The sequence below is a fragment of the Zygotorulaspora mrakii genome, chromosome 3 (genome assembly GCF_013402915.1).
Source record: "Zygotorulaspora mrakii chromosome 3, complete sequence".
NCBI lineage: Eukaryota > Fungi > Ascomycota > Saccharomycetes > Saccharomycetales > Saccharomycetaceae > Zygotorulaspora > Zygotorulaspora mrakii.
Genome location: NC_050721.1, coordinates 1,270,663 through 1,283,820, shown reverse-complemented (window position 1 = coordinate 1,283,820; position 13,158 = coordinate 1,270,663). Strand labels below are relative to the sequence as shown.

The 13,158-nt window shown below is 41.4% G+C and overlaps 5 protein-coding genes across 5 annotated transcripts; 3 read left to right on the top strand and 2 right to left on the bottom strand.

The window, feature by feature from the left end:
- Positions 1-133: 133 nt before the first annotated feature.
- HG535_0C06470 (uncharacterized protein) lies at positions 134-1,237 on the bottom strand (the record flags this gene model as incomplete). Its single annotated transcript, XM_037288125.1, has 1 exon — positions 134-1,237. The coding sequence occupies one exon, from the start codon at positions 1,235-1,237 to the stop codon at positions 134-136; it is 1,104 nt and encodes a 367-aa protein (XP_037144020.1).
- A 2,503-nt stretch (positions 1,238-3,740) lies between these two features.
- Positions 3,741-4,118, top strand: HG535_0C06460 (putative short-chain dehydrogenase/reductase; the record flags this gene model as incomplete). The annotated part of the gene is made up of 1 exon (XM_037288124.1): positions 3,741-4,118. The coding sequence occupies one exon, from the start codon at positions 3,741-3,743 to the stop codon at positions 4,116-4,118; it is 378 nt and encodes a 125-aa protein (XP_037144019.1).
- Positions 4,119-4,666: 548 nt separating this feature from the next.
- Positions 4,667-5,437, top strand: OSI1 (Osi1p; the record flags this gene model as incomplete). The annotated part of the gene is made up of 1 exon (XM_037288123.1): positions 4,667-5,437. One exon carries the CDS (start codon positions 4,667-4,669, stop codon positions 5,435-5,437), a length of 771 nt encoding a protein of 256 aa, XP_037144018.1.
- A 2,305-nt stretch (positions 5,438-7,742) lies between these two features.
- HG535_0C06440 (uncharacterized protein) lies at positions 7,743-9,644 on the top strand (the record flags this gene model as incomplete). Its single annotated transcript, XM_037288122.1, has 1 exon — positions 7,743-9,644. The coding sequence occupies one exon, from the start codon at positions 7,743-7,745 to the stop codon at positions 9,642-9,644; it is 1,902 nt and encodes a 633-aa protein (XP_037144017.1).
- Positions 9,645-9,876: 232 nt separating this feature from the next.
- On the bottom strand, positions 9,877-11,115 carry JLP1 (sulfonate dioxygenase; the record flags this gene model as incomplete). Its single annotated transcript, XM_037288121.1, has 1 exon — positions 9,877-11,115. One exon carries the CDS (start codon positions 11,113-11,115, stop codon positions 9,877-9,879), a length of 1,239 nt encoding a protein of 412 aa, XP_037144016.1.
- Positions 11,116-13,158: the final 2,043 nt, after the last annotated feature.

Genomic DNA, 13,158 nt, shown 5'->3' with positions numbered 1-13,158 from the left:
GATTAACTATATTCTTTCAAAATATAGTAAGTTGATGTAAACAAAATTAGGAGGGTCCTTTGGACGTTAGCGTGTCAAATTTAAGACCCGCTCAAAAAAAGACAAATAAATAGATAAGTTGATTAAACAGTAACTAAGACTTCTTGAATTCTTTCTGTTCTTTTAGTGTCTTGAAGACGTACGTTGGTGAACTTTTCTCAAATGTGATACCATTTTCCAATAGCTTCACGTAAACGTTCTTGAAATCCTCAAAAAAAGCATCCTGGTCATTGGCGTATTTTTTAACATACGTCAGATACTTGGGATCCTGCCTCAAAGCATAATCAGTTGGCAGCATCATGAAACCCTTTTTTGAGTCGTATTGCATGTTACCGGCATCATTTTTCTCGAACTTCCAATCCTCGTTCAAGAGATTGGCATAGAACTGATTGCTGAAAATATCTGGATCATCGTCCCAAGGACCGTCAAAACCAGAATTCTTCAAATGAGTCCTGCCTAAAATGTGAGCACCTAACAATGCTACAACTTCTTGGTCGTTGAATCCAAAACGATCATAATAGTTTCTGACCCAATGAGCATCCCCGTATGGTTCTGGCAATCTTCCATTGTCTGGAGTTGTACTCTCATCTGTATCAACCCGGCCCGGCCTCCATGGAATCTTTGGGCCCTGCATTTCTTGAATCGAAGTAACTCCGCCTAATGTATACAAATCACCATGAGAGATCCAGGGAAACTCATCAAAAATAGGCTTTAAGAAATCTGTAGCGTTCTTCAGACCTTTGCTTAGAGGGTCGTTTGCCTCTTTTTTGAACCTAAAGGTGCCCCCATAAGATCCGCCAGAATTGTCCCTTTTATCGTAAGTTCCTGAAGAATGCCACGAAAGACGGACAAGCACCGGTCCATAGCCTGTATGATCATCATACTCTTTATCATCCCTTAGTTTTTTCGCGATCGCATTGTAAACTTTTTGAAAATCTTGTAAATCTTTGCCATTTTCCTTTTTAGCTAGGTGAATTGTTGCAGCCGTCATGATTATCTTTCCAGTACTCTTGAACCTAGGGCCACTCCTGTTTCTAATGTTGCAAAAATTACCAATCAGCGTAGCGTTAGTCGCTGCAGTTTTTGCACCAATTATAAAAGGACTGTTCTTATTCAAAATGTTAAGTAATGTGGCCATACCTTCAACATCACAAGAACCCAATACACCTTGCAAATGTGCATATGTATATATTTGCATTCATTTCATATGCTCAAGGCCCAAGCCGTTGCTTCTCGTATCAACTGATCAAGGGTGATGGATAATAAACAGATGCCACTGGCAACGGGGCCCGAGCACAGTCGCATCCTCGTAAAATTCCAAGTGACGTTGCAAATCGGCATATGCAGACAAGTGAGTGCTATCAATCACATGTCGGCGTGTTCACGATATCCGTTCCCAACACGCTTCGCAGTGATAGCTCGAGTTGCTCATATCTTAAGAACCACCACCACTTGAAAAAAATCGGACATGTCATTTTTCGCATCGTACCTGCATGGTCAGTTTAATATTAGAAGCCGGCGAACATATTGTACAAGAGAAGCGGTCAGAGTACTTATTCGATCACAGGACTCTGTTTTTACCGAAGATGTGGAATCGTATATCTGCAAAAAGTAATCTTGAAGAGCCGTTCCTACCCCTGAATGCAGCTCATAATTTTTGATTGGTGGTGTTGCCTGCTCGAAGCCCGAAAGTAAGATTAACAATTTCAAGTTGCGTGTGTCCCCCTACTACTCACGGATAGCACTAAACACCATCAAACGGGGAATATAATCGAGATTTATGCAATTGAAGGTCACCGGATTAGGAATGCGACAAAAAACCAATTTCTGGACAACACCTCTGCTTTGGAAATGCGCAATCTCTATGATATTAAATAATAGCCCAAGAAATTGCATTTTAAGTGTTTTCCGCTTTATTCGAGCATCGTGTCTTGACTAAAGACCGACGCAGTTTTCATCAGCGAATCCCACGCACGATGTTTCCTTTTGTCAGTATCTAGAGCATGGAACATTCTTCATGGCGGTAGATCATAGGATCATTGAGAGTTTCCGCAAGTTTCAACGTTCCTTCGGTATCGGTCCCTCATTTTCTTCGTTTATGACTATCGGCACCAATTATTGTTTTGTTTTGCTCATTTCAAGTCTTGCTTCTGTAATGTTACCAGCCTCATAAGAAACGTGGGTGAAGAAATACTCTGCTACGCACTATAAACACCCTCTTGACCTCGATTCCTATAAGTTGTCGATTTTCCGCCCATCAATAATGCTAAGTCAGTACATTCTATCGTACAGTTTCCTTGAGTGGTCTTTTGCATCATCGGAGCACGTAGAAATCTTGCGCATACTTCTCTTATTTCGTGGCAATGATGTGTCAGAATTGATTATCTATTATTGATCTGCCTTTGCAGCTACATGTTAGTCAGCCATCTGCAGATAAACATTATCTGTAGCTTACGAGGCGAAAATTATGTTTTGGGCATTATAAACTCTGAATGGAACTGTCAGAAGAAAATGACGTTATGGCTTCAAAATCTAGTATCTTTGCATCCTACGAGAGTCGCAATTTATTTGCAGAAAACCGATCAATTTTGTGTTTGCTGCTAGGTACCGTCATTTGCAGTAGTTAGCCTGCGTTTAACACCGCCTTTTAGAGATCTATGTTGCACACTAAATTGATTTACGGCTAAAGAACGAACATGAAAATTATCTAGCGTCTCAAATGGTGTTTATGACACCCCAAGGTCAATAAGGTTTGTTAGCGACCATTGGGCCCTACGAACGGTATAATACACCTTCATCTTGATAATTCTTGGCAATACTAAGAGCTCAAAAGCTCAATATTATAGTGCGGGCCAGGCGGGAGATTAGGTGTGCACACTTGCTGTTTGTATCGGCTTGTTATTTTGAGATTTGTCATTTGCAGAGTCGTCCTTCTTTTGACAGTAGATGTCGGTTTTCTTCATTATTTGATCGAAATGTCGTAATGCGCGTAGCTAACTGATTTATAAGGTGCCTGGCGAAAAGGACATGTAACAATAGCTTTTTTTAGGGATATGGTATAATCGCAAATATCTGAACGCTGGATGCCGATAAGAATCCAATATAATAAGAAGGCTTATGACAATTCCAGAGCGTTTCAGAGGTTCGACTTTTAAAGCGTACTACTAAAGTGGAAGCATTAGCTGTTGGAAATGAAGGAAGAAAAAGATTTCAAATGGAGTCCCCGCGAGGCTGGAGAATTGGACTTGGCGACATATAAGGTTGTTATTGTCGGCGGAACTGGTGGCCTGGGTCGTGCAATTGGTACTTTAATGGCATCATTGCGTGCTCAGGTTACTATCGTAGGTCAAACATTTAGAGACGATGGGATCAAGAATATCACTTTTATTAAGGCTGATTTGAGCTCTATTGAGGTCTCGAAAACTGTAGCTGAGCAGATTGCCGCAATCTGCCCAAATATAGTTGTATTCACAACAGGCATATTTGCAAGTATTGAGAGGCAGGTAACGGCGGAAGGCCTGGAACGCGATATGGCTGTGAGTTACTTGAACAGACTAACCATGATCAGAATACTAGCGTCAAAGTTGGAAATGAGCAGGGATAACAAGGGTCTTGCTCCGAGAGTGTTCCTGATGGGATATCCTGGATCAGGGCAGTTGGGGACAATTGATGACCTGAACCAGGAAAAGAGCTAGGGTGTCATGAAAGCTCATATGAACACGGTGGCTGGTAATGAGGCTCTTGTCTTGAACAGCGCACAAGAATATCCCGGTATTAATTTCTATGGCTTGAACCCTGGTTTGGTAAAAACCAATATACGCAATAATCTACTGGGAGAGAATTCGTGGAAGTCGTGGATTCTGGAGTATTTTGTTGGTCTCTTTACCAAGACAGCAGATCAGTATGCTTTGAGAATTGTTCCCTTGTTAATTGCTCCTGAGCTTGAGGAACGCAGCGGAACGCTTTACAATGACAAAGGTAATGCGATATTACCATCTGAAGGAATGACAGAAGATTATGCAGCTCGCTACGTCAAAGCTTCGGAAGATCTGTTGAGGAGCAAAGACATCATCGAATAATGGTTTCTATATTCTTTTAGTATAGTAAGTATGTTCGTTTCTTCGTATTTCAAGATACCCACCCATATTGAAGCTTTATTATGACTAAGTCAGTTTTATGCGACAGATTCTGAGCAAACTATTTATTACATAAGATAAGAATGTACTATGCCAAGCGTTTATTATGAGATCCAACACTTTGCCTATGACGAAGTTCGCCGATGCTCAATTGGTTGACATGTTTTCTAGATGAACAGTATATCTTGCTTTATCTAATGCGGAGGTAAGACGCATCATATGAATTTTTTTAATCAAATGTTTTGGCAAACTGATGACAAATTGCCAGCACCTAAACAGCAACATTGTATATGTTAGTACTTACCGTTAGATTATTTTACTTTATGAGGATCAGTTAATATTGAAGTCGATGCACAATGAAAAAACAGGAAAATACTCAAAGATGATTACTAATGCCAATACTTTGAGAAACATATAAAAATAGGTGGTTTTCAATTGCATTAGTGTCTCGACGTTCATGTCCAAAAGTGCCATCCAACAAGAACTTAAACATGACTAATTCAACTGAAACAACATATTTCATCACAGGAGGCAACAGGGGAATTGGTTTCAACCTACTGAAAATTCTAAGTGCTTCATCGGAAAATATCGTCATTGCATCTATTCGTGGGTCAACGTCTCTACCAAAAAACAAAGAATTAAAGCAGTTGACGGAAGCTAGGGACAATATTCATATCGTACAGCTAGACGTCGCACAGGAGGAAAGTATAAATAAACTTCCCGAAGAAATCGAAAAGATACCTTCATTTACGGGAATTGACATTTTTATAGCAAACTCCGGAATCGCGGATTCCTACTATACTGTATTAGAGGCCCCAAGAGAGGTCTGGATTGATCACTATAGAACCAATGTTCTGGGTCCAATTCTGACTTTACAGAAAATTTACCCTCTACTTATGTTGAAGAAAACTAGGAAGGTATTTTTTATTTCCAGTGCGGCTGGATCTATCACAAGTCTGTTACCTGTACCAATATCTGCCTATGGACAGTCGAAGGCAGCCTTAAATTATACAATGAGAGAACTTAGTGTGGAATTGAAGAGCGAAGAATTCACAGTCGCTGCTTTCCATCCAGGTATGGTGTCAACTGACATGGGGCAAGCTGCAATGAAAAAGTTTACTGGTGAACACGATCTCAGCAAGGTATTGAAGGTCATTACGCCGGAAGAAAGTGCCTCTGCGCTAGTTGAGACTTTCAACAAGATAGTTCCCGAAAATAGTGGAAACTTTTATAACTATGACGGTAGTGAAGCCGCCTTTTGAGTTGCCGATTATAAATACGTGATGCACTGACTCGCGAAGCTCTTGCCTTCGATGGGGGGCACTATCTTTATTTGTTTATTTTTTATATACCACTACAATTCTACGCTTGTTTTCCTTAATGGTACTATAGCATCTCTGCCTGAGACGTTTAATTGGACGCTCGTCTTGTTTTGACCCTGGTGTGGAAAACGGGATCTGGTGAAGGTCTGTGACGAAGAGAAAAAAAGCCATCTTCCATTCATTTACGAAGAAAATATGGGATCTGAATGCATCCAAGTAGCACCACAATGCTGCTTACCTAAGGTGTTGTGGCACGATTATATCGCTATACTTTTGTCGTGTGTTGTTATGAAGCAAAGCTGCAGTGCTTCCTCTTTGGCTCCATTTTGTGACGTTTACCGATTGCTCGCAAAATCTTCGCTTGGAAAACCTATGTGCTCAGTCGTAGTTGCATGCTTTTCAATTTTCATTTAAGATGCTGACCGGCGTCTGTACTGCTCTCTGGGGAGATGCTTTGATTTCAGCTTTATTTCATTTGATAAAGTATTAAATACATCGATGGTTTCCTGATGATTTCGGGGGGGCATATGATGCGGCTCAATAAAAGTACAAAGTTATAGATGGAATCAAATTAGTGCAGATATATTATTTAAGACGAATACATAATACCGGTGCGCTCGGGGGCCTCTTCTGGTTCTCTTGGGCCATTATTCTTTTTGCGTCTCGAAACGACTTTCCTTTTTTGTGGAATTCAAAAACCAAGAACAAAATGTAAAACTCACAAAGCAGGCGCTTGCTGAATTTCTGCAACAACGGTCAGAAACACAACCTACTAAGCATCCTTTACACACTGAATTGCCCATGGTTTTAACACCCACAATAGTTCATATCTACGCTGGTGCATGCATCTTGCCCCAGGCCGAGAAGCTCTATGGACTTCAAGCAGCTTTTGCAATCGACCACATCCATACAATACGCTCCACACTCCTTGTTCGCGCGCAAACTCGCCTGCTGTAGACAAGCAGATTCCAGTGCCGGGTCACCATTGCACAAGGAGCTCAATTCAACTGACTTCGCAGGAACACAGGCATTAAAGTCTCCGGTATTGCATTGCGCATTATCTTTTCCGTACCGGGGAGGCGAACATACGCCAAAAGCAGAGGAGATAAGATAGAGCACCTCTACAACGTGAGATATTTTTGAGATCATCTATTCGGTGCTCCATCATCTCTGCCGCTGAGACTTTAAAAAAAAAAGAGTCGATCTTTATATGCCTTTGCTTCGAAAATGAGGAGACATGGAAGTTGAAAGAGACATTACTTGAATTCAGAACAGGCATTAGGCCCGAAAAATCGTTGATTTTGTTTCGACTATTTTGCGCTTGTCGAGATGCTTGACGTTTAAACTTTTCATTTTCTTGTAGGCCAGAATTGGCGATGCCCGCTATTGTCGATATTCGCCCGATTCATAGCAATTTATTTTAGATTCTGGCCGGAAAAAACACCCGTTGTTATGGCACCCGGACAGTGTTATCTTACGTTCGATTCTTCAGTTTATTGGAATATCGGCGGACAGTTGAGGTTTGGTTGTACAAGGTGCTTTACGAGTTCACACGAGGCTAGAGGTCAGAGATGTCAGGAATGTCGGAGACTCTGGACTTCAGATATCAGTGGTCTGCCGCGCCTGCTATTTAAGCCCCCTTCTCACCCCTCGTGCTTGAATTTTTCAAAGCTGTCGTCCTTGATATCCGGCAGTCCTGGTCATTGAACTGACAGCAAAAGGTATTTTAAGACTCTCCGGTACCGTGCGGTGCCTTCGCCGCCACATATGAGGTGGATGCACCGCCTGGGCATTCAATATGTCAAATTTGCGTCACTCATGCAATATGCACGATGCAAGGTAGATAAAATTAGAGAGCATCAAATTTTCTCGATGGTTGTTAGGCACAATCTGCCGTTTTCGTAAAGGTTTTCCCGTTTCGCATCTCGGTGCAAGAGCGGCTTTTGCTCCTGATTGTCAGTTTCTAGATATACTCATACAATTGTGGGCAAATAAACTCCATCAAGAATGTGTTTTGAAAGTAGTGTCAGAAGCAAGTTTCTTTCGATGAAGCTCGGAATAGGCATCTACACTGGTATGATGAGTTCTAGGAGGTTGGTCTCATCATTTGCAAGCAGCAAACTTGATATCAAGAATGTGCAAAAATCTAAAGATATTCATAAGTAAGGCAGTGTTATTTAATGCTCGAAAATAATTGAAGGCTAAAGTCACTATTCGCTTTTCGCAAGTGAGTACTCTATTTGTCATGTCAGAAAGTGCGACAGTAAGACGGAAAGATCTGGATGAAAATAATAGTAAAGATTATGTAAAGGATGTCACCCCATCTGTGTCGTCTGAGTCGTCTGGGTCATGTGTATCTGGCGTGGAAGACGCGTACCCGCATGAGAGTGCATACATCGGAGGAAGGAAACTCAATATTAAAGGCAGTGGGGTGGTCAATGTTGAAATCTACAGGAAGCAATACAGCGGACCACTTCATAAGATAATGCTTTTCAGTTCACTTTTTCTGGTTAGTTACGCATATGGTTTGGATAACTTGGTCCGTTTCACTTTCCAATATCAAGCGACGTCCAAATTCAAAAACAAGTCGTTGTTAAGGACTATAAATTGCATCAAGACTGTAATGGGTGCTGCTGGTCAGCTGGGATTTGCTAGGGCTTCGGATATTTTTGGAAGAATGACTATTCTGATATTTTCTCTACTGCTCTATGTTGTGGGAACCATCATTCAATGTCAGGCTACCAATATTTCAAAGTTTGGCGCAGGCACTTGCATATATCAATTAGGTATAACCGGGATACAATTGTTGTTAGAAATAATAGCAATGGACTTTTCGGATCTGAACTGGAGAGTGCTAGCCTCTTTTATTCCGGCAACGCCATTTATCATCAATATTTGGATTAGTGGAGGTGTCACTCAGGCAATCGGTGACAAATGGTCTTGGGGTATTGGTATGTGGGCTATAATTCTACCCTGCTCCTGTGTCCCCTTAGGCCTTTGTGCGATACACATGCGATATCTGGCTGTTAAGAATGAACCCGATAAACTGCAGAATGAATTTAAAATGTATAAGGGATTGACATGGCGCGAATATCTTGTGGATATCTTTTTTTGGAGATTAGATTCCGCAGGATTTGTTTTACTTTGTGTTGTTTTCGGATGCATTTTAGTTCCCTTAGTCTTGGCTGGTGGATATAAACCTTCATGGCGTTCTGCTCACATTATCGTTCCTGAAGTGATGGGATGGCTCGTAGCGCTGCCAGTTTTTTTATTATGGGAAGCAAAGTTTGCTAAACACCCTTTAGTGTCTTGGGATTTCATTCAAGATCGTGGAATAATCGCTGCTTTGGTTATTGCCTTTTTCATAAATTTCAACTGGTATTTGCAAGGTGATTATATGTTCACTGTGTTACTAGTTGCTTATAATCAATCGGTTCTGGCCGCAACTAGAATTTCCTCAATGTACTCTTTTGTCTGCATCATTTCCGGTACTTTACTGGGATTCGCTATAGTCAAGGCAAGAAGAACAAAGTATTTTATTATCTTCGGTATTGGGTGCTGGTTTATTGCGTTTGGTTTACTAGTTCATTTTAGCACTATTGGGGGTTCCAGTTCAGGAATTACAGGATCATTGTGTTTATTGGGTTTTGGTGCTGGATTCTTTACGTACACGACGCAGGCGTCTATTCAAGCTGCTACTAAGACACATGCCCAGATGGCAGTTGCTACAGCTTTATATTTATCGATTTATTCTATTGGATCTGCTGTCGGATCTGCTGTAAGTGGTGCTATTTGGACAAGCGTACTACCCAGAGAAATTTATAAGACAATGAATGCATCTGATGCTGCGGCAGCATATAAATCACCGAATTTATTTACTCTGGATAATCCGTGGGGATCTAAGGCGAGAGAAGGTATGACTGCTGCATATGGATATGTTTTAAAAATCTTGTGCGTTGCAGGTCTTTGTTTCTGTGTTCCACTACTGATTGCAGCCCTATTTCTGCGAAACCATAAATTGGAAAGTACTGTGGCCCTGGAGCACGTTGAATCCTCTCAAGTGCGTCATGACGAAAAGAAGCATGATCTATTTTACAAAATCAAGAGCCGATGTGGCAAACGGAAGAACTCAAGCTTACCAAGATAACTCCTTATATATTCTATAAATTATAAAAATGTCCTGAGGTTTATAGAGATCTTGAGGAGAAAATTTTTGCTGATAAACTTTTGTCCGCATGCGTTGATATTAACCAAAATAGAACTTCATTGCTTATTGATATACATATTAATATATATCTGCGTGTAAACAATTTGAAAAGATACAGACCCTCCGTCACCGCTTTTACATAGTTTTTCTTACCGTCATAACATATTCACATTCAAACATCTAAAGTCTGCGAAGAAGGATAATAATCAGCATCATTTAAATACTTTAAATCCTCAACAGGTCTCTCACCTTGGGGAGTGATCCTGAATGCATGCCTATGAATTGGCTCTTCCCAATCAATTACTGCCGAGTGCTGTACTCTGCGATTATCCCAGATGACAACTGTGCGGGGTTCCCACTTTGCTCTCAACTGTAAATCATGACTGCTTTCAACTAAGTTATACAGGAAGTTTAAGAGGCAATCTGATTCTTGTCTCTTTAATTCAACAATCTTCCGAGAGAAAGCACGGTTCACATACAAAAACTTCTTCTTTAACACAGGATGAACTCGAACTAAAGGATGGATATGGGTGACAGGTGCCCTCCTTTGAACACCACCTTGTTTCTGTGAGTTCTCAGCTTGTTCCTTAGAACTATGAACGACATGTAGGGTGCTCAAAAAATCTTGAAAAGGCTTAGACAATCTGTCAAAGGCCTCAACCGTATCAGCAAACAATGTGTCACCACCTCCATCTGGACCTTCCACAACATTGAAAAAGGTGTAAGAAGGTGGCTGTAACTCGTAGGAAACATCGGTATGCCACCCACTGGAGGTTATCGAATCATCAAAAACTCTAGAAAACTCCTCTGCATCTGGTCTACGGAAAGTAATGTGCAATTCAGGAACATTTGCAGGATGTCCACTAGTCTGATGAATGTGTAATTTCCCAAAATGCTTTCCAAACTCAGCTGCATATTCGGGACCTTTCTCAGCAATATTCTGATCTTTCAGTATTACTACCCCTTTTTGAGCGACAAGTAAGGCTAGCTCATCCTTCGCAGCGTCAGAAAGATTCGTCAGCTGAATTCCGCCTACCTCGACTCCCAGCTTCGGAGTAACTTTTTTTATTTCTAGCTGATCTACTCTGTCCTCCGGGAAAAGATTGGAAAATTCTGGATCAGCTCTCAAAGCAGGATCATGATATTCATGGAATTCTAACGGACCATATTTCTCAGCAGGATCCCAAGTCGGTAGAAAATCTGGATATTTAGATTTCTCCCTGTAGGATTTCCGGATTTTCAGCAAGCCACTGGAAGATACTTCATCTTGCCCAGAAACGAAGTGCGTGTCAAAATTTCCGTAGCCCTGCTTTGAACTGTAGTTCAGGTTTTTCAACCTTTTTGTGAGGCCATTGACCTGCGAATCAACGACACGTGTGGAGGTAGCTGAACTTGCAATTGATGGCGACATTAAGAATCTGTTGGCTATCTGGATCTTTGTTCCAGCGAGGAAGATGAACTAAAAATGAAACCTGGCGCATTTTATATCTTTTCATTTACTCGCAACATCAAGGATGCTCTCAATCGCAACCACACTATACTCTTTTCTTGTCTTGAGCCGTTAGTACTGTGCTGACACATTATGGATTCACAGGTACACACCTCCCTTTGTCTTAAGCTTTCGCAAACGTAAGAGTGTGTCTGTGGCTGACACTTCGAAGTCCCAGTGTCCTCAGGTCTCTCTGTCTTGTGTGGCCTCTCTCGTTGAAAATGACAAATAGTAATATGGGACTCTCACTGTTGTAACTTACGATACTAGTCAATAAAGGTTGAAGTTAATGCACTCTTGAAGCCCATTGTTTGAGGGTGTGATATCTAGAACTTCTGATGCTCTAAATTTCTATGAGAGCAGAAGGTGGGTATGATTCAGAGGTCTTCCTATTATGGGAATGGGAGACATAGACACAATCTTATTCCTTCAGAACTAAACTATGACTGCCCGATCCACAATATTAATTAAGTGAAAACAGAGATAATTTATTTGTTTAACTGCCAGGTGTTATGACATTTTACTGATCTCGCCCTGGTATGTTCTGGCGACAGGTAACGAAGTACTGAAAAACGGGGTGTCCTGAGAGCTTTAGTGAGACTGCACAAGCCAGAATGCTTCTCAAGATGACTTGCCTCCTAGTTGCAACATTGGGAAAGCCGGAAATCGGGAAATTGGGAATCTCTTCCAGCCAATCTTGAGTAAGCCTCTGGGCAACCTGAACGGCGGCAATAAAAGATAACAAAAATTGCTAAATAAGAAAGAGATAAACGTTCATATTCAGGGCCAGTGTCTATTTTGGAGGGTAGCGTTACTTGCGAAAAATGAGCATGTAAAGGGAGACCTGCGTATCCTCCTAGTCTCGAAATGATCGTAGAATCATACTGAAAAAATAACGGTGTCATCGCAAGCTATATATTGCCGATGCAGTAGGCGTATTCTTGCACAATTTCTGGAGCTGAGGCTGAGACGGCCAAGATAAGTATTATTTGCAAAGATTACTGTCCTGCATCGGCGCTTCAAAGTGCTATCTTAAATGTCCGAGCTAGCTCGAACTTTTTTCTTGTACCTGTTTATCTTGGAAAAGCGATAAGAAGCATGTGATAAGACTGGCTATTCCATCGATGATACCTCTGTCATAGAATTTCTAAGAGTACACGTTGCTTACCACATAGCTAGGTTCAGAAGCAGTCGGAACATTTTAGTACAGTGTTGAACTATTTACTGCTCCGAGCTTACGGACGGTGCGTTGTAGCGGTTCATGACAAAGGCCGTTCTAGGAGCTTGATAACTGTTTGCAAGACTGCAAATGTGTTCAAAGCAGATTACAGGCACAGGCCTGGCCTATGGGGCGGGTTCATTCACCACGGTTCAGATTCAAACAGCCTAATCATTAGTCGTCAGGCTGTTTCGTCAGGCTGTCTCTTGTTAGACTTCTTACTTACACATGTATTTTATTGCAGCCGAGACAAACGATTTCAACTCTCGCTCTTCTGGCAAGCAGTGATTCTACAATTAGAAAGTCACCGAAATTACACTCATGTTTAACTGCACTTGGCCTCATCTGCCGTCACTATGACTGCTCTATAAGATTTTTTTCTTGTAAGAATTTCCGAAAAATTATGACGAACCGTGGCGTCCGGCAGAGGTGTGGGAAAAACATATGCAGCAATTGATAAGTAGAGATAGTGTGTCTGTACATAGCTACATAGCTACTGAAGAGCCGCGCTTTGACTGATTATGCAATATCTCACTGAGATCTCTCTGTGGCTGAAGTGCATAAGGCCGCCGCGTAGAACAAGAGAAAAGTTTACCACTGCTGTCGGGGATGACTGAGGGGTCGAATGAATAACTGATTGACGGATGCCATCGGTTCCTGTGGCTACCGTAGGACTAATGTGAAAAAAGTACTTAAGGAGGACTCTTTATGTGTCTTGGCTTTGATTTACTCACAATAATCGAAAA